The 22,251-nt window shown below is 37.4% G+C and overlaps 1 protein-coding gene across 2 annotated transcripts in view; it reads right to left on the reverse strand.

The window, feature by feature from the left end:
* Nucleotides 1–22,251, reverse strand: part of Tmtc2 (transmembrane O-mannosyltransferase targeting cadherins 2) — a 381,875-nt gene that overhangs the window by 52,394 nt on the left and 307,230 nt on the right. Inside the window, exons 10-11 of one of the 2 annotated variants that reach the window (XM_021174328.1) lie at nucleotides 16,655–16,769; nucleotides 6,007–6,070 (exon numbers count right to left, since the gene is read on the reverse strand). In XM_021174328.1, coding sequence (XP_021029987.1) covers nucleotides 6,007–6,070; nucleotides 16,655–16,769 — 179 coding nt within the window. Of the gene's footprint in view, nucleotides 1–6,006; nucleotides 6,071–16,654; nucleotides 16,770–22,251 lie in introns of those variants that run through there. The other variant, XM_029482633.1, reaches the window with a different exon arrangement.

The raw sequence follows: 22,251 nt of genomic DNA on the forward strand, positions 1-22,251 counted from the left end.
TACTCATTTTTCTGGTCCAGTTATTTGTGGCAGATGACTCCTACATCTTCATCCTTTCTCTAGAGCACTTCCTGAAAGGAAGTTCTACCCAATGGAAGAGCTAGGGGAAGGACTGAAGGAGCTGAAGGGGTTTGCAATCCCATAGGAAGAATAGCATTATCAACTAATAGGACCACCCAGAGATCCCAGGTACTAAATCACTAACCAAAAAGTATACATGGAAGGTCTCATGGCTCCAGATACATATGTAGGAGTGGATGACCTTATCTGGCATCAATGGGATGGAGGCCCTTGGTCCTGGGGAGACTTGATGCCCAGCATAGGGGGATGCTAGAGCAGTGAGGCAGAAGTCCATGGGTGGATGCGGGAGCATCCTCATAGAAGCAAATGGGAGGGGGAAGAGTGGGGAATGGGCTGTGGGTTTGTGGAGGGGAAATCAGGAAGGGGATATCATCTAAAATGTAAATGAACAAAATTATTAATTAAAAAAAATAAATTCAGGATATGGCTTTGGAGGCAGCTCAGCCAGTATAATCTTTACTCACCAGTCATGAAGACCTGGTTTTGATCCTTCACACACATGTAAAATTTTTTGCATGATTGTGATTATCTGTAATTCCAGAGCTAGGGAGCTGGAGACATAAGGATCTCTGGGGCTTGCTGGTCAACCAGGCCAGCCAGGCCAGCCAGGCCAGCCAGGTCAGCCAGGCTAGCCAGGCCAGCCAGGCCAGCCAGCCTAAGTGAACTGATGAGTTTCAGGTACAGTGAGAGAAATGTGTCTCAGAAACTACAGTGAAGATCGAGAAAGACAGACACACAAAATCAACTGCTGCCCTACATAACCCCTCTTACCCACATGCGCACACATATATATGTTTATGTGTATAGACAACACACACGATAGTACACTCACGCACACACATTCATTCAGAATGTGTTAAGTTCAAACCTAAGATTGTGTTCTTGGAATAAACACACCACTCTGATGATCTTATTTCTGTTTGTGGTATTTCTTTGTTTCTAAGTAACTTGAATTCAAATGTTGAAGGACTTATTGTAAACAATTGATTTTCCTACTCATATGCCATCAACTACTGCTTAGCTTATATATATATATATATATATATATATTTTTTTTTCTATCCCACTGTGTTTCCACTCTTACTTTTGACTGCCTTACCCTTACAATGATCGTTTCTTTGGTCCTACCAAGGCTAGGTCTTCAGTCCTACTTCTCTGAACACAGTACACATTTTTATGCCATCCTAAATTACTACTTTCTACTATTATATTATTTAACAATATTACAGAGTAGAGGCTTCTGGTCTTTAAGTGTGAGACTCAATGAATCTCACCTGTTTTAGGTGAATTAACAATTCCATTTTTCCTACTGTTCTTCCTGCCTTTTTTATATACTATGACCTCACTGCTCAAATTCTCTTCCTTCTCCTCTTCTTGCTGAAATCTATACAATTCTATCTTTTTAAGGATCTTTCACCTTTCCTACTCCAATTTGAAGCCTTTTAAGATCAACCCAGATGAAAGTAATTTCTCCTTTCCCTTTATTTTGCACCTAATTTACATCCTGCACAAGCCCTTATTAGATAGCATTATTTATTGCTCTGATATTTGAGGACTGAGACACATTCCTGCCCTCCTCTCCTTCCTTATATTATATTGTATGGCTCTCAAGGTCAGAGTTAAATTTTCATAACTGTGAAACTCTATTCCATTAGACATAGAGTCGTATATAATGTTGACACTTGAATTAAAAATGGCTGCAATGAGTATACCCCATAAACAAGTCTGCCCTGAAAACCCAAGCCCTGGTAATTTTGCCCTCTGGATGCCAGAGTGAATAAGAAGTTAAGTAAAGGTAGGTGACATTGTACCATGCAAATTCCCCATTCATCACATTAAATCTTTTATCCTTAAGATAATGCAGACTTTGGCATCATTCCCAATCAAAGAACAAAGTAGTTCCCTTTAAATATTCCCTAGTTCTCAAGAGTCAGCAGTTTTTGATGTGCTTAAGTGGATGGAGGAGGTAGACAGAAAAGGATCGTCACAGAGGTAATTCCACACAAAGCTCAACTTACTTATAAAAAGTAAAACTAACAAACCTTATGTTGCTAAAAACAAAACAAAACAAAAACAAAAACAAAAAACCTTTTTCTTATTGCAAAAAAAAATGCTTTAGTGGAATAAGAGATCGACTTTTACAGCAATTTCTACACAATATCTGCTAAGGAAGAATTTAAGATGGAATATGACGTTGCTATAGCAAACATACCAATGATGCGTGCTGTGAACGATCACAATCCTTCAGTTGCCCACTCCAGTATGGCCTCATACTGGGCACCACATTGCAGACAAAACTAAATATAAAACTCTGCAGTGTTCCTAATCATCTAGACTGGTTTCATTATTTCAACCTTTGATCACTGGAGATACACTACAAAAGGTCGATCCATTTTCAACATAAATTCTGCAGTACAATATGCTTTGGGAGAATAAAAATTACAGGGCATAATAAAATTAATGAAATCAGTATTTTACTAAGAAATAAGTAGGCCTCAGAAATAAAAATCTTTTAAAAGAGACTTTATTTTAAATTATGTGTATGTGTGTGTATCGGTGGGAGTGGAGGTTATACACACAAACACAGTGGCCTTGGAGGCCAATGAGGGCATCCCTGGCACTGGAGTTAGAGGGCATTGTGCTGAAGTGGCTGATGGGAAGCAAGGTGAGCCCATCCTTAACCACTGAACCACCTCTCCATTCCCATCAATAACTTATTCAATATGGTGGTAGCAAGGGGTATCACACAAGCCACCCACTTTACATTAGACAGTATGGCCCTGACATACACCCTGTTAGACTTTTAGTTACCCATAGAGAACACCCTGGTGATCACAATGGAAATGGTATTTATTCACTCAAACAGAAGAAGAACTTTATGAAAAGCAAGTGTAAGTTCTGCTGATTGTGTAGATGAGCAATACAAACAAAACAAAACAAAAACCAACAAAAGAAATAAAATAGGAAATGGATCTATTTAAACAGGCCAGGAGAATTGATATCTGTCAGGTCTCCTCTCTCATATAATCAAGTAACCGATGGGCATTTGTTAAATTAACTGCACCAAGAACAAAAATGCTTTTACAAACAAAGGGGATGAACAGCAAGATACATATTGGGCCGGTGCTTCTATTTAGATCAAATGCGGGATCCCCAATAAATTATATCTGTTGCTTAAATAGTTCTCTATTTCTGAATAAAAAATACTAGTGACACAATTTGTAATTCCATCATTCGGGCCTCAGTGACATGTCATATACACTAGAATATCAACTGAACAGCCAAGCAAATAGAAAATTAATTGGCAAAAATTCACATCAGTTGATCTATCAATTAAAATACCATTTACTTCCTGTTAAATATAAACTGTATAACAAAACCAGTAAAAAGCGATCTTACTAGATATGGAAAGGATCATTGAATAAGTGCATTTTCAAAAGCAATTTGATGATGAAATATTTTGGGCATTGCACTGGAGATTAAATATTGATTTTATGATTTGGCTAGTCATTTTTTTAAAGCAACTCCATAAGTCAGGCCTGTACTCTGTGGTACCTAGACATCTTTTTTTTTTTTTTTTTTTTATCAGAGGCTCAGACACTTGCTTTTCCCAATACTGTTCTACTGTGATAAAGACCATCTTTTAACCAATCACACCATGCAATATTAAAGGTGACATTCAGAGGACCCGATTTGCAATGAATAAAAGCTCAACTTAATTATCACGTAGTTTACATAGAACATATGTGGATCAACATCCATGAAAGGAAAGCAGACCACTTCATTGCCTGTCTCCAATGTGACTGCAGGTATAAGACTTCTTTTAAAGTCTTTAAAAACTGCTTGAAAAACTAGGTGTCAAACTTGAAAATTCACAGGCTGTGTGTGTGTGTGTGTGTGTGTGTGTGGTGCATTCCTAACTTCTGTACAGCTTCATTTTTCTGCAAACCTGCAGCACTATCTGAGATATTAGTAGCTGCTTCATTTGTGCCCTCTTTCCACCCCTGTTTTAAGTTCCTGACAGGGATGCTCTGTCTCCAGTGCCTACAGTGTAGGACCTAGTACTCACTGAACATACAAAATGAGTAAACAGACTGAGTATTAGGATAGCTTACCAATAGATACTGTGTATGTCCTCTTGCTGCTTAGCCTCTCCACCCCCACCCCCCTTTAAACTTTGTTAAGCTTTCTTTTTTCCTTTTAAATGACAAAGTGACTCTATAAAGTGCTGCTGGGTGAGGCATTAGTTTCTCCACCCTTTAGCACCATCTAGGCCACAAAAGCAGCTGTGAATTGCAATAAGCAAATTCCCACCAAGTATCTAGCAAAGTGAGTGATGGGTGAGCATACAATAAACTTTAGCCTTCACTTTGCTTGTCTTTGGGATTATTTTCTCCTGTTGCAAACAGCTTGTCACTTCCTCGGGAGTCTGCTAACTGTGAGTAGTGCTTTGGGACAGCTGTTGTAGAACACAGCATCTTGGAAAACTGAATTCGTGGAGATAAAGGGAACGGAGTAGACAATACAGGTAGGAGGGTCCCAAGACCTTTTGATGTTTTCTCCTGTAAAGGAGGTGCTAAGGTACCATTTGCATCTTTATTTCTGATGATGGGACAGAGAAGAATCTGAATAACTGGGCCTTGGTCTATAACTTCTGAACCAGCCTGGTCCCCCTGGTCTATACCATCTGTGCCTGCCTGGTCCCTTTAGTCTATACCTTCTGAATCGCCTCCATCCTTTACCACTGCATTGTACAACAATTGCCATAAAAAATAATCAAACAAACAACAACAACAAAATCTCCCCTTTCCTTCTTTGGATCTGAAGATTCTCTTGTCCTAAAATCATAAACGAATGTGTACGTTTTTTTTTTTTTAACGCCAATCCATCTTTTGTTATGAGGCCACAACATATTTCATGGTGTTTGTATCATAACATATTACTACAAATCAAACTTGAGATTTATATTCATGGTTCAATCTTAAGGGGAAAACAAAGAAAGAAACCAACACACACAAGTTCCCCATAGCTCTCCATTCTCAGGGCACTAACCCCCACAGGACTCACGACACTGTATCAATTACTTGGTTATACTGTTTGCCTAATCTGCTGCATGATCTGGAATCTGCCTCCTTCTCCAAGTAGTCCCGGTACATGTATTTGTCCAATAGGTGCGGCATGATAAAGAATCGAGACCCATTCCATTCTTTGTCCTACAGCCACACATGCATTTTCATTATTGTTTGCAAATTGCACTTCCCAAATGCACGGTCTACATTCGGAGAGCTGGGGAGAAGGCATCACCGCTACACAGTGGTGCAGAGTTCATATGAGAATAAATGTTCAGGAGAGAAATTTGATGCTGTGAAAAAACCCCTGCTTGTCAGGCAGCTCTAAAAGCAGCTCTTGGCTTCTTATAAATAGTAATTCTATTCCAACAGTAATGATCTAATTTATATCCATCGCACTTTCTGGAACTGAGACTACCCAGGGAAAACTTGTAATGAAAACATTATCAATAAACTTGCAGAGTCGAGTTATTAAAAATGAGGAGTTTTAGAATGGGAAATGGGTACAAGGCTGAAGGCTTAAATGGAGTAAAAGACAAATAGTAAGGATTTAGCATTGGAGAAACAATAAAAGCTTACACAGAATGGGAAGATTCATCCAAGTAAAAGGTATTTAGTGATGATCAAACCTCTATTCAGATGATGAAAGTTAATGGTGATTTACAATGGGGAAAAGAGAAATTTCTGGGGAAGACGAAGAAACTGGAATGGGTGGTTATGTGACTGGAGAGCTATACAGAGGGTGTTCAAACAGAGAAACCAGGGAGGAAAAGAGGAAACAAGGCAGTGTTAATGAATACACTGCATGCCCTGGGAGCACGCCTTCACTATGGTGCTCATTGGGAGAAGTACTTACATTAGGTCTCAGTCTTGCTGCCAGATCGTAATACTTCTCAGCGGCTTCATTGAGGCTCGCTTGTCTGTCAAAATAAAATAAAATAAAATAAAATAAAATAAAATAAAATAAAATAATGCCATGTATTTTAAAACTGAAGTATTGGAGGCAAGTAGTGGTGGTGGTGCACACCTTTAACCCCAGCACTCATGAGGCAAAAGCAGAAGGATTACTGAATTTGAGGACAGCCTGGTCTATAGAGAGAGTTTCCAGGACAGCTAAGGTTACAATAAGAAACCCTGTCTTGAAAAAACAAACAAACAAAAGCCAGACAAACAAAAACTGAAGCATAGTGAAGAGAAATTACATTAACTTAAAAAATTTACAATTACATTGACTAAACAGTAAGTTTCCATAAAGAAAACATAATTGTACTTGGTATTACATTGAATGCACTGCAAATGTTCTTCTCCCATAATCCCATTTGGGTTGGGATTGGTAACTCACACTTACCTGTTTCCCACCCCAAAAGGTATTTTTCTTTTCAAAGAAACACAAATAATATGTACAGAGTCTCCAGTTTCAAAGTGATAACCCAGAAAATATATTTAAAAATCAATTATCCAAATATTTAGCTATAGTTTAAAAAAATAGGTTTATATCTATGGATGTGTATTTGTGTGAGTTTATGTGCACCATGTGCAGAGACATTTTCACAGAAGCCAAAAGAACTGGAGTTAAGGCAGTAGTGAGCTATGGGGCATTAGTGTTGGAACCTTAATTTTGGGACCTTTATAAAAGCAATAAACACCCAAAAATAACCATCTTTTAAGCCCCCAGTTGAGCATTTTCAAGATAAACATAGTGAACATTTGAAGATTTAAGAAAGTATGTATTCATTTCATTTCTCTCTCTTTCTCTCTCGAACACACACACACACACACGACACAAAGAAAATCAGAAAGAGAGATGAGCATGGAGAGAGATGAGGAGTGGTGTAGGGAATACATATGAACAAAATATGATAATAAATATGTGTAAGGGTGTCAGATCCAATGGAACTGGAGTTATAGACAATTGTAAGCTGTCATATGGGTGCTGGGAATTAAACCCGGGTCCCCTGGAAGAGGACTGGAAGGTTTGAGTTAGCAAATACAGTCTAAATCTAGTAGCTAAGAACTATACAAGTGAATAATCTTGCCATTGCCACAGTCAATGATCTTAAATATTGAGTAGCTCTTTAGTGCCCACTCAAAATTGTTTTAATGATAACTAAATACTAATTAAAGTTTTAGAAACAGAACAACTGGGTTTTGTAGACGGCTCCAAATCCACGTACCTAGCATCCACTATCCCACATGGTGTGCCAGTGCATGTCTGTATTCCAAGCACTGGGATATAGGCACAGGAGGTTCCACAGTGCTAGCTGACCAGTCAGTCTAGAGAAGAGGTGAGCTCTGAGTTTGGCAAGAGACCTTGTCACAAACACTAAGGTAGAAAGTGCTAGAGGAAAATGTCTTCCCTGGGCTTCTGCCTGTGTGCACACAGACCCTTATATATGTGTATATATGTGAATATATTTTTATATAGAAAGTCATGCTGCTTCTCCCTATTTCTCTCTCTTTACATACACTTACACACATGCACACACACCATGCTCATCACAAAAGTTCTCTTCTTGCTATCTGGTAACCACTATGGGCATGTGTTCTAATCTCAGGTAACTGGATGCTCCCACTTGACATTTTAATTGAGATGGATAACGATTAAAATATAAAAATACAAAAAAAAAATGAAAGTCAAGGGAAAGATGAAGGGATAGGCATAATTCACTCACAATGGTTCAAGAATTGAGGCTATGTCCAGGCCAGACTATTCCTGCAAACAATGGCAAGATTATTCACTTGTATAGTTCTTAGCTACTAGGTTTAGACTGTATTGTGCTAACTCAAACCTTCCAGTCCATAGATGTATTATTATCTTGGCAGGAGCATGGTACTTGGTGTTGAACCAGTGCCTACCCCTTGCTAGGCAGAAACTCTATCCAGCCTCAGGAGTGGATTTTTTAGTCTCCTCTAAAATCAGAGACAGTGTTCTTGCTTGTGGTAAAGCCCAGAAATGGCACTGGTGTCTTAAAAAAAGAGAATTCACAATGAATCTAATGGATAAACTTGTACTGCCCATCTCCAAAGACTAGGTTCAGTCATCCTGTCAGTAGATGACACCAAATGTCAGCGAGTCATCAACATGTAATGCTATTTTTTGACTGTCCAGCTTCACAAGACCTTCCCAGATGGCAGATAACAAGATATAAGAAGATCTCGCAAGTGAACTACAGTCTAGTAAATATGTATGAGGACTGAAGAATAAAAGGTATGGGAAAATTGCCAAGTTTAATTTCAGATAACATATGCAGTATTAACTATGATTTGAAAGAACACTAAATGGCTCAAAGGTTGGCTTTAATAGGGAAGAGTGTTCTTAGGGCGAGGCTCAGTAGGTAAAGGGTTACTGCAGAAATGCAAGGGCATGAGCCTGGATTCCCAGAACTCACATGAATGCCAGGTGAACATGGCAGTCTTCTTGTAACCTCATCCAAAAAAAAAAAAAAAAAAAAAAAAAAAAAAAGATGAGGCTGACTGCAACAGTCAAATTAGTAAGCTCTGGGTTCAAGTGAAATACCTTGCCTCAATATAGAGAAATCAATTGAGGAAGGCAACCCAATAATAGCCTCTTTCCTTCATATACATATATATGAATATATACACTATACATATACATTATATATACACATACACCACATGTGCACCTTCATGCACACAGGTGCCCACATACATGCAATATTCATCAATATGTGTATGCAAAAAAAGGTGGTGGAAGAATTTTTTTAAAGCTGTAATTTAGGAAAGTTTGGTATCAGCAAAAAGACAAAAAGTAAAAAGAAACAATGTGTCAGTGAAATCTCTCAATTAGAGAACTACAGTCAGGTTTTAAACGAGAAGGAAAGTCAGCTTTCCTTAGTAACTTGAATTTGTGCTTTGGTCAAGAGAAATAAGCATTAAGCCATACCCCAAGTAGATATATGAAGTATAGGAATGACTAAAGATACTAGCTCTCTGGAGAACCGGGCATATCTTACTAATGTTTGAAGGAAAAGTAATCTGCTACACTACTATTTTTTAACCAAACCTTGAGCCAAGACTCTGCTATATTCATGGTATGTTACAATGTGCCACTGCTGTTTATATTCTCATAAATGTCAAAGTTCAACTTCAACATGTCAAGAAAAGTACTCCTGCTTGGCATGAAACAGAAAAGCTTCCCTTGCTAGGGTGTTTGATGACGGTGCCCTCCACCAAATTACAGATTCACTTTGGTTCAGATGCATCTGGAAATGTGAACTAGCATTTTTTTTCGGTCACGCCCTGGAAGGGTTTTCTCCAGAGCAACGTAAAAGGCATGGAGGTAGGGAACTGGAGTAACTTGATGTTAGAAGAAAGTAAGTTGCCTTGAAGTAAGATCAAACAGTAGACATCAAGTATTATCCATATGGCCATTACTAATGACTCTTTACAACCTCCAATTCAGAAGGCACATACTGATCAAAAGAGAAACCAGGCTCTGCATTAGACAAAATGTTTTAAAGATACCAAGCAACTGGTACAGAAGGTTGAAGGCCCTTTAGAAGGAGGATCTTCACTTGAGGTTGGAAGTCCTCGGAAGGACCTTGCACTTCCATATTACTGTGGAACTTCCTGTTGGGTTTTTGCTTACCTACTGCAGAGGTAGAGTGTCTATCACCACAAATTCCCACCAGCCCATGCCTTCACATCATAAGGGATGGCAGCTCTGCAGACTGCAAGCCAAAATAAACCTTGCCTCTTTTCAGTTGCTTTTGCTTAGGGATTTTATCACAGCAATAAAAAAGTAACTAAGACAGAAGTTTAATGCTCAAAGGAAATATTCAGAAGAGTTAATTTAAGCTAGAATTACAATTGATAACATTCTAAAGGAAATGAAAAAAAAACAGGATTTATTATGTATGTCGTATATGTATAAAACTAATTTCCACTGCAGAATTTTGTTTCTATTATTAAAAAGTCTTTCCATTGCTAATCAGAAGGTATTGTTGATAGCACATGGAAAACCAGGGGAAGGAATATGTTGTTTCCAGGTACAGAGTAGTCATTTATATCCTTGATTTATTCTCTGGACAAGAGAGAAAACTCATGAGGAATTGTTCAAAGTTCATATAATTGTGTAGGTTATATTTTATATTCCTCATAAGAAAGAGCAGTCCTTGGAATACTTATCAAGTCTTAATTGCAAAAATGACGAAATCATTAATCATATTTGAAAAGCAAAGAACTAAGCAGTATTCTGCTCTGTGCTTTTGGGATTCTATTAAATATTGTCAAACACCTCCCAAGTCAGATTGTTAGGAATGGACTGCAAGACTTGATTCCCCAGGACTGCTGGTACACACCTGTTTAAAGTGGCTGAAAACCCATACCTCTCTTACATGCTATGGTCATTTCTTTTATGTGATGTATGGGAGATCCTAAAATAGCCACACCAGAATCTCACATATGTAAAACAACGGGGAAGAATGATCCATGTAATGAAACATCTGAAATAAATTGTTTATAAACCCCTTAGAGAAAAACTCTGTGCAGACATCAAAAACAGTTCTAAGACCCATAGGTCCTTGTCTTTATTTTAAAGAAGGCAACAACAAAGAGGAAATGTCTCAAGAAAAGAGACCATATGTACTTTTTAAAATGATGTAATTTAAATTATTTTGCATTTCTCTGTGTGTGTGTCTGTGTGTGTGTGTGTGAGGCGGGTGTTTAATTCTCTCCTGTTATGTGTTATTCACCTTGGGCACCCATAGCCTTTCCCTGTTGAGCCTTCCTGCTAACTCTAACAATCTAATTTTAGAATTGGTTCCTATGAATCACATGTTATCATGTGAGTTTAATTTTTTTTCATGGTCACAAACCATTCAAAGGCTTCTAAAGACAGATTATAAAGCCTGGATATAGGAAGATTAAAATATGTTTTATGTTGAAAAATTAAAAGGGAAGGAGTGATTGGAATTGTGAATCATTATACTCATACATAGTAAATTATCACTTATGTTCAAAGTGAATTTCAGGCAGGAGAGAAATTACTGGGAGAATGGAGAAATAAGAGGAAGGAAGAATTGCCCGTATTTGTGATAGATGTACCAGCTTTGGAAGCAGCAGCATCTGCAACATGCTACAAATATAAAACCTTAGGTACCAGCCAAACCCACTAGGGCAGAATATGTCTCTGGGTGATTTCTTCACTCACTGATATTAAAGAGGCATTGATTGAGTTGGAAGGTACCCCCTAATATCAATTTCCTCTGTCAAATGCCTTAAATGTCTTACAACCCATAATAACCTGCCTTAACTAGGATTCTACTGAAAACATGATACAGTAGCCCATGCCTGACTCCAGCACAGGGGAGACATATGCAAGGAATTCAAAGTTCATTTCTGCTACTTAGAGACTTCAAGTAGCAGAATTCAAACAGCATGCAGCTACAGGAAAAAGAAGATACCTCAAAAAAACTGCTGAACCTATAATTTGAAAAAAAACATGAAACCTTATCCTGATTTTTGTCTCCTGAAAACATTTAATGGAGAAACATCATAACAGAGACAGCCTTGAAACCTTGTCTTAAGGATTGATTAAAGTTGTCTCTTTCAGATAGCAACAGCCCTGGGTCTTTAATCTCTTGATATACACAGAACCCATGCAGAAATCTTCCACATACTTTAAATGAGCCCTATATCAGTTTTAACAGCCAATACATCATTAGTGAAATCAAAGGTGCTTTGCTGCATCTTTTCCTCATTCTTTTCTAAACAAGCCAGTACACATACAAAGCATATTTCCCCCCTCAATGTTTCTCTCTGTAGTTACTAGAGTTCACAGATGCAAAACCAAGAAATGTTAAAGGTTAAGTTTGCATTTACTCTGAACACAGATGCACACACCCACTCCACACACCCCACCCACTGAGAGAGAGAGAGAGAGAGAGAGAGAGAGAGAGAGAGAGAGAGACTACCGCTTCTTTTTCATCCAAGAATTTAAATTTTGTGTCACTGCCAGTAGAGCTAATAAAGAAGTTATTACTTTTAAATGCTATGTTTGTATAGTATATAATCATTTAATACTGTGCTGCCTGAGTGGAGAAATTACAATATAATATAATGATTCCTGCACATATACTCACTCTGTTCTAGAAATTAGGAAAACAATCAGAATCAGGTGCTATGTATGACACAGTAGGACATTCCTTACTACACTGGGGACACTGCGAGCTTGAAACATTATGCCCAAAAATAAAGAAAAGTAATAAGAGCACATTTATCCAAGCTGTGTGACTGGAAATAGACACAGTCCATGACAATGTTTCTGTAAGTTGTGTACCCCAATGATACAAGGCTGGAACAAACACTCCAGTGAACATATAAACCTGCTTTCCAAGATTTACCATAAAAGAATTCATTTGAAGACCCTATGGAGGACTTATCATTTAGGATTTACATATGTGAGTCTGTCACCTTCTTCAAGTCATCTTCCTTTAGTAAGAACCACAGTTTCTGGGCAGTCACATAGCTATGAAGATGAAGGGAGCCAGTGATAGTGAAATAACATTTATATGTAGCCAAGACAGTGGTCTTCGGATCTCTCTGACAACTCTGAGAAGCAATGATGGGACCCTCAGGATTGGCAGCTATAAAATAAGAATAAAAATGTCCCCTTTGAAGATGTGTAGGTAGAAATAGGAGAGGGTCAGGTATGCATGCAAAACACAGTGTCAAAAAGGCAGAAGACATCAGCAGAAATCTTGCTTTCATCCCTCACCAAGTTAGTTCAATAGGGGGAAAAACAAACCAAAACAAAACAAAACAAAATTCTCATACCAAAGTCTACGAACCAGGTAAAATGTGTTTTTATTCCCTCCTAACTTCTTCTCAGTTACCAAATAAATTCATACTCTCATTTCAACTTCCAGTTCTGGAGGGGGAAAATTGAATATATCCCTTCATACAGAACGCTTTTAAAAGACTAGTTGCTTCAGTTGTTTCCTCTCCCAACTATGTAGACATGAATCTACTGAGTTCAAACATTTTAAGTTCCTTTGATATTTTCCTTTGATGATAATCAATCTGCCTTAAAAACAAAAAGGAAAGGTCTCATCTGGAAGCATCTAGGACTTTAAAATTTTTTATTTGAAGTCCTAAAAGCGTCACCATGTATCCGCAATGCACATTAAGTGAGACTTAGCCTCTGTGCTCGCCATCCCTGTAAATGCACTTGGTAATTAGCGACAACGTGCATTTCACCATTCCCAAGCAAAGCAGGAGCCCCATATTCTTTCATCTTCTAACTTTCTTCCACTCAGGTTTCACCCATGAGATGTAGTCTTAAGAAATTCTAAACTCAGCATAACAGCAGGCAGCTGTGTCTCAGAGAATGCTCTTCCAGCTCTGAGAGATGGTGATACAGGCCCAATGGGGTGGAATTTGCTGAGCCTTGGGGCAAACAGGGTCATTAAGTATTATTCCTGGCACTAAAGGGTAGTGCTCACCAAGCATAAAGCCCCTGATAAAAGGTTTGATATCAAAATCAGCTTAGAACTTAGAACTCCCTTAGAACATTTCATCTGTGAAACTACATTAACCACAATATGGATCACTTATGACATTTTTTTTTTAAAAAAAACAAAATTGTACTCAAGAGGAAACCAGAAACATTTCTGAGTACTTTTTAACAAATCCCCGAATAGCATTGGATACTAAAAAAGAGATTTGAAATCGGTTTGTACAGTAAACGATTGTGATGGCTATCTTCATTGTCAACTAGACTGCATCTGGAATTAACTAAAACCTAAGAGGCTGGGAACACCTGCAAGGGATTATTTCTTAATTAAATCATTGGAATTGGAAAAACTCACTTTAGTTGAGTCTTTTGAGGTGGGAAGATCCACCTTTAATACTGGCCACACTTTCTGCTGGCTGCCTATATGAGGGACATGAAAGAAGGAAGCAGGTTCTCTTTGCCTACTTGCTGTGGAGACTAGAAAGTCCATTCCTCCACTGGCATTAGAGCCTACTTCTTTGAGATTCTGCTATGTACTGAAGACTAGCTTGGACATCCAGTTGCATGTACTGATCAAATACTGGATCCTTGGGTGTTCTGTCAGTAGACAGCCATTATTGAACTAGTTGGACTATAGCCTTTAAGCCACTCTAACACAACTCCTGTGTGTGTGTGTGTGTGTGTGTGTGTGTGTGTGTGTATACCTGCAGCTTTTTCTTTGTTATTGTAATGCTAGAACCAGTGGAAAGTTTTCCTTACACATCAGCATTGTGGAAATTTTGAGGTATGTCTCCAGAGTCTTCTTGTGGGTTTTCTGCAGTCTCTACTCCTCATTAAGTTACAGTCCCTCAGCACCTTCTTGGAGTGACTACAAGTAAGAAGACTACAGCAGCCTCCTTATAACATTCTCAATTGGTAGCAATTTCCAGGAATATTTTATGTAGCTTTCTGTTTTACAAGTTGATGAGATACAAGTATTTGTTGTGTGTTGTGTTAATCAGTGTGTGTGTTCTAACAGTCTTATAATGGGCTTCCATGAATAAATCTTGAATTTCAGGCAGTGATTTTCTATGTAGAGAAATGTCTTGTTGGTGGAAGCATTTATGGTGAGTAAGATGAATTAGCCTATAATGTGTACTTTCCTATTCTCCCAGTTGCTTATTGTGACTAAGAGCCCAGCATATTATTCAGAAAGAACTCCACATTAGCACTTGATCTTCAAAGTAAGATATTTTTTTTTAAAGTCATCGATATCCTTATGTTGACGATACTTTCATTGGGTATCCTCTCTATTATAAACATACTGACAATAACATTGATTCTTACTTCCTATTTGTACATGTCATTTTTCACTGTTTCTTTTTCAGAGTCTCCTCTGGCCTAGGCTGGCCTTGAACTCTAAATGAAGACTGGGATGACCTTCAACTTTTGATTAGGCTGTCTCCACCTCCAGAGTGTGGGAATTACAGTCACTCACCAGTATACCTTGCTTTTATGAGGCCCTGGGTATTGAACCAGGGTCTTTGTGCATGCTAGACAAGTACACTATCAACTGAACCATATCCACCCCACATAGATATCACACTTCTTGAGTTCAATAAGTAAAAAGTACTTTAGGGCTGCAAACATTAGTGCAGAGAAATATTATCATATCTATATAACTCGAACCACTGTACTAAGAAACTATTAAAAATCCAAGGAAGAGGACACTAAGATATAGTTTTTATACAACACAATAACAATCTTAATTGATACCTGAAACTTATTTAAAATATTTGCTTTAAATATTTTTTTCTTGGAGGTCAGTGACAAACAGATTAGGTGGTCATAAAATTTACCACATGAATGAAAATGTTGACGATGAGACTCATGAACTGTATCTGGATTCCAGTGATAGGCACACAAACCTACACATGACATATTTGTAGACACACACACACATACACACATACACACACACACAGAGGTACAAGTATATAGCATGACTCTATCAATATCCGCATACTGACTGTGAATAAGTATCATAGTTTTGGAAGGCATCACTACTGGGGCAACTGGATAAATGTTACAGGATATTTCTTTATATTCATTCTTACTGGTCCATGTCAATCTATGAGGTTTTTCAATAAGAACTTAATAGCGAGTTAATGGTACTCTTTGTTTTATAAGTGTATATATTTATTTGTGGTGAAGATTGTGCATGCAACCTTACTGTGGATATCATTCAATGAGTCATATTGGTGGTGATTTAATAGGGCGGGGGGGGGGAGGATTCAGTGAGCATATGAACAAAAGCCAAACCTATTAATTAACAAATACAATTCTTTAAATTGTTTGAATCTCTGAGTTTCTTCCCTTCATCTAAAACATCTCTTTTGGAGTCACTGACCCCTTTTTAATCTTAATGTTTGCAATAAAAATAGTTGACCTTTTTTTAAAAAAAAAAAATTCAAGATTTTGCTTCTGTTGTAATTAGCCTTTGAAATACCTCTTCTGAAATGCAAGCTTTAATGGTCTCAAAATGTTTCTCTTCAAGACATCAGTAGTGCTCATTACAGAGCCATTTTAGGTATTTCATGTATCTTATGTATATTTGTATTTGATAACTGCTCCCATTATCAAACACATTAAAAGATATCCCTATGTCCCATTCAGTAATATTATAATAATAACACAAATACAGGGACACATTTGATTAATTGATATATTTCTATTTGGGGAACATTTAATTAGACAGCTATTAAATTTACATTTACAATTTTCCTATTGTAATAATTTCTGGAGGGAAGGGAAAAAGGTGGGTAGGAACATCTCAATAATTTTGTGGACCCTGAGAGCTCTTCTTCCCTGCACAATGGGCACATAGATTATAATGAATCAAGTAGTGCTTATTAATTTTTAGCTGGTTATGTAGTATGATTCATTTTTAAAATGCAGGCTATGATGATGCAGTAGGGAAATTAATATAATGAATAGCTTTCTTCAAGTCAAAGAATCATTTGTGAAAGCCACAGAAACAAAACCTAACCTGAGCATATGGGCAGCATTGAAGACGACATCGAACTCTGTGTTGTCCAGCTCAGCTGCTTTCTTTGCCATCTCTGCTGCTTCTGTGAGGCGAGACTCTTCTAGGAGAAACTGACCTGCAAAGTCACGTAAGTGAGTGTCACTCAACAAAGAAAGAACTATTTGCAATAATAAATACGCATGGCAGAAACAGTGATCTGAAGACAAGATTTAACGCAAGTTTTATTTAGGTATATTTTACATGTCTTTCCCAAAGTTACAGGTATCATAATGAGTCTAAATTTCCGTGTGCTAAAATGATTTTCCTTAAGTAGGAACCTTCTACAATCTATTCAAGCAGGAAGCAAAATGAGGAAGGGAGGAAGGCTGGATGGGGGACGAGGAGAGGAAAGAGAGGGACTGAGAGGAGAGAAGGAAGGAGAAGCTGTCAGGATGTAAAGCATATAAAGAACTTTATTAATAAAAAGAAAAATAACAAAGGAAACCATATATATACATATATATATATAATTAATATAAAATTATACATAGCAAACATTACTCAAAAATTTCCTGTATATACTAACTGCATAGCAGGAAAGAAGAGAGGAGATTTAAGAACATCAGAAAGCACAAAAGAATTAAATAACCTGCAGATAAAGAGCAATATCACCTCATGTATGTCATTAAAGAGGAACCAGGCTAAATACCTTTCACTTAGATATGGGTATTAGAGTTTGTTCTAAAATTAAGATAAAGTATTAATTGTTATCTACCCTGAATATAATATTTAATTAAATAATGAAGAAAGAGTGCATTTATTATTTATATAATATTTAAACTATGTACAAGGTCGACAACTGCTAAGTGTTGTTCTTCCAAGCAGTCAACTCTGAACGATAGCATGCATTAATACAGAGGAAAATACATTTATCAGTTGAACAATGAAAGATACTTTCTTACAATTCACTACTCTAAACTGGAGAGAAATAAAAGGGAATATGTTAACTCTGGTGAAAAACAGACAGGAAAGAAAGAAAGAAACAGAAAGGTTCACAGCCACATTGATAAACACAGTGAAATTCAATAACAAAAAGGCTCAGTTCATGAACGATATTGTAGACAAAGCCCTTCAAGCTTCAGGAACACACACACTGTTAATGTACACCAACCACAAATCAAAACAACATAGTATTGTGTGAAGTCAAATACGCATTTCACTGTTATATAATAATATTCAGCTTCAAATTATTTTGTCATACAAATTTGTGTTTTCTATTTACAAAGGCCAAAAACTAACTAAAATGCATAATCTTAGCCATATAAATGGTTGTCTTTAAAATTCCCAGTTGAACATTTCATGCTAGAATATCTTCACATTAACATTCAGAAACAGTATCACAACCTACTAGCTATGTATTTTTATAATTCTGCCCATTCTTTTCTCCACAGGCCACAGATCCCAAAAGTCCACCATTAGTATTCTGCTAATATAGAAGCATAAATTATTAAATGTGAATACTTGGAATTTTCACTTTAATTTGAATACCTGAAGTGAAATGAGTCTGTTATGTGACACAAAGATCGCTTCTTTGGGATACTTCCCGGAATTGATGGAGAGTCAGGTAGCAAACATTTTAAACACAAAAAGATGACCACAAAGATGAAATAAAGGTAAAGCAGGCTTCCCTCAAATAATTATTCAAGCAATCTCAAATGACATGTGTATACAGGGCATAATAGCAAAATTTCCTGGTATCACTTATGGATCTTTCACCATCAATGTCTACTTAGACAGGCAGCTTTTATTATTACTGCTCCTACCACACTAAGAACCACATACTCCAAATTGCTTCAGTTTATCGACTGCTTCTAAGCTCCTTTTCTTCCCCAGGACATCCCACCACTAAGCTTTCTATACTGCTAAGGCTACCTCACACCAATCCCTCGTCATTTCTTGATTACTTACTGTCCTTAAATTTCTTTCATTTTTATGTCCTAAATATGTTTTTCTCATTGAAACCTTCTTCGACAAATTACCAATGGTTGCCCGAATTTCTTATGATTTATGTCTCCCTATAACCTAATTTACCATCAAAACCAAAGCATTTCAAAGAATATAAGGGACTGATATTAATTATCCTGGGACAAGAGTGAACACCAGAATTGTCCCCATATTGCTGCCTCAGTTACAAGGGGAGAATATCCCAAGCCGCTCAGCACAACTGGGAAGCAAAGCATTAGCCAACCACTGTTCTGGATCACACTCCTGGCACAGGGGTGATAGGTAGAAGTAGGAGAGACATAGAAGAACTTCTCTTGAGCCCACCAAGATAGCTACTGGAGCTTAAAGTGAGAGCTACTATAAGTTAGGACCAGTCTGCTAAAGATGGTCAAGAAAGTGAGAAAGATTCAATGGGTCTATCTATCATGGTAAATTCTCTAAAGATTGGAAGGTATACATTTCCACCTGCTCTCTAATGCATATAAGAACCATCACCACCCCCATCCCCCATTTTCAACAGCTTCAAATGAATGAGTCTGAGACAGAGCTTGAAACTTCCATTGGCAATTGGTCCACAATTGATGTTGATGTGGTTGGGGCATGTTCAGACTTTGAGAATCAGCAGGTTACATTGAGACAAACTATTTTCTACCATATTATGGATTCCAAGTATACATTGGATTAGCTTGCAGTTGGCTTGAACTAGGTAACCTACACTTGGCAATAAACCCTCTATTATGGGGCATAATGACCAGCTCTTAAATACAAGTAGAAAGATACATATGTATGAACACCATAGGCAACAAAGGTATGTTTACTTTCAATAAGAACCAAGGCAACACATTCTAATAAATCATTTGTCTATATATAGTATATACTGCACATATAATGTATATATATGCATACCATATAGTCACACATATATATGTACTATAATGTACACATATATGTGTATATATATACATATATATATATATATATATATATATACATGCTTTGTATTTGATAATTGAGTAGAAATGCAAATAAAATACAAACACACACACACGCAAAACCCTTATAGAAAAATTCATGTTATTCTTATATGTGTTTTCTTGCTGCAACATCTTTACTCATTTGATTTGTAAGTTGCCTTACCAAGGTTAACAATTCTCATTTTTCATCGCTGTCTAAAAAGGAAGAGGAGACAAAGGGAAATGTAAAACCAAGTTGAGAAAAAGTCACGGTGTATGGAGAAAACAGAAGATGATTGAAGAGGAAGCCATCTCTAAAGATCCCAAGACAAAGACTGTAAGTCACCACACTGACTTACATAAGATGAAAGAAAAGCCCCTGACTGCCCAAGTTTCAATGATTTTAGTGTAGGAACTGTCCTGGTCCCTCTTTGAATATTTCTCTCACGTGCTGAGCCATTTAAACTAGTTGGTAGACTTTCACCAGATTTTTAATATGACAAGCTTATGAAGATCAATCCTTCATTAATTCCTGCATTTCAAAAGCTCCTGTGAAGTAGAAATTGGTAAATTTGAAAGCTGGCTGTAAGTTTCAGGATCAAATGCTGCTTTGTATAACCTCTACATTCAGACTCCCTAAATTAATTGGAACTGGCATTCCTTACTGACTTGCCACAGAAAATTTACTATTAAGATCAATTCAACTAAAGACCTAAAACAATATGGACTGGGTGTCACGATGATGATACAATTCGGTTTTGAAAAAAATTAACTTTCAGATATATTCTGAAGGAAATGAAAAATTTTATTTACTAAACTAAATCACAACATTTACATTAAAGAGATTATTTGTGGAAGATGCCATATGGTCCCTGAAATATATATAGTATCATCTAATCCTTACTGGTATCTTTTTGTAGCTGATTGAGGTGGCATACTTCAACTGGCCTATACATTTTAGTATTACCATCCCTACTCTCTTTTACATTAGAGTTTATTTAACAAATATAGGCAGAACCTTGCCTATATTATTTCCTCCAGCAAAATTCTATTTTGTCATCTATAACCCTTGGCTCAGATATCTCCTAGAAGAGTAATATTTAAATAAATGCATGTTCAATGACATGACTAAATGAATGAATGTCAGGCCTTTGTATAAATGCTGTAACTTCTATACTAGTTTTGAAAGGATGTCTAAGGTAAATGGCCACAGATTTGGCCATAGCACATCAATGGTGATGGTTCATGAATATTCTCTGTTGAAAATGTCACTGGTTTGAGATCTCTGACATTTCCTTTAGATCTTTTTTTTTTTTTTTTTTTTGGTTTTTCGAGACAGGGTTTCTCTGTGTAGCCCTGGCTGTCCTGGCACTCACTTTGTAGACCAGGCTGGCNCACTTTGTAGACCAGGCTGGCCTCGAACTCAGAAATCCGCCTGCCTCTGCCTCCCGAGTGCTGGGATTAAAGGCGTGCGCCACCACGCCCGGCTTAGATCTTAACAAAGTAGTCTAGACTTGGCTATGACTTGAAATATATCTTAGATCTAAAACAGTTTAAACTATGAAATGTACCTTACCTTTAGTGCTGTATTAGAAAAAAAAATTCAATGGTCTGGGAACAGAAAGGAAATGATCAGAAAACATAAGAAGGTTTCTCCTATAGGTATGTTTGTCCAAGCAGTCTACAGTGTGCCTGCTACACATAAGATACTCAGCAATACTCAGAGAGGAGGGGCTCTTCAAAGGTAAACATCTACTAGAGGAGGGAGAAAATGAGTATTACAGGTCAACAGGAAGGGAGGAGGCATAGTAGGAAAGGCTCAAAGCATAATCTTTGGTTGGAGCTGATTATTTTGCTTTGTTTTTGTTCATCTATTAATCTTAAAATAGTAAACAAAGAGGAAAGGGCAAAAGTAATAAAGATTTCACCAAGAGAATACAGTGTTGCTACCAGCATCCAGACTGTGACAGAACAGGGCCATCATTCCCCTGGTGGCCACATGCACCTTGGGAAGTTTTCTTAAAGATTCAGATGATTGAAATGAGAAGAGAAGAGGTGTAAAGATTCAGGTTCACTGGTTTTGCTGACATCTAGTGGCAATACAATTAGTGGGCAGAGGGAACTGAGGCAAGGAAGATGTTCATGGTGGTCTTTCTATTAGGAACAAATGGAAAGCAGTTCTGCTCACAGACGGTTGATGCTGACATAGGGCTCGGGATTTAGATTAACTGTCCAAAGGAAAAGTGGCTGCAGATTATGGTAATAGTGGGTGTTAATGAGGCCAATCAAAAATGTGGAGGGCTTTCTTTTTTGGAGCCTTGCTGAGCATCTTTCTAAAAAAACCTTTCATTTTAGATGTGCCGTCTATCTTTAAAACCAAGTGAACTATCCGTCCCTTTTCTAGTTGTTTGCTTTGTTTTTATTCTCTTGGCAGCCTGACTTAACAAAAGCTGTGTCTACAGAAGAAATGTGATCAATGTGCCACAGTCACTGGCCAAGACAATACATGGGCCAGGTAACAAGGAAAAGATGCCCGGGAGAACAATCTGGACACCATACCATGAGGATGAGAGGGTCTGGATTTGTCCCTAGGTGAACATAAGGCCAGGAATCTGTCCTAAATTGGACTTGTAACAAGCAAAGTGTCCAGTGTAAAAGAGA

Source organism: Mus caroli, chromosome 10 (assembly GCF_900094665.2).
Source record: "Mus caroli chromosome 10, CAROLI_EIJ_v1.1, whole genome shotgun sequence".
NCBI lineage: Eukaryota > Metazoa > Chordata > Mammalia > Rodentia > Muridae > Mus > Mus caroli.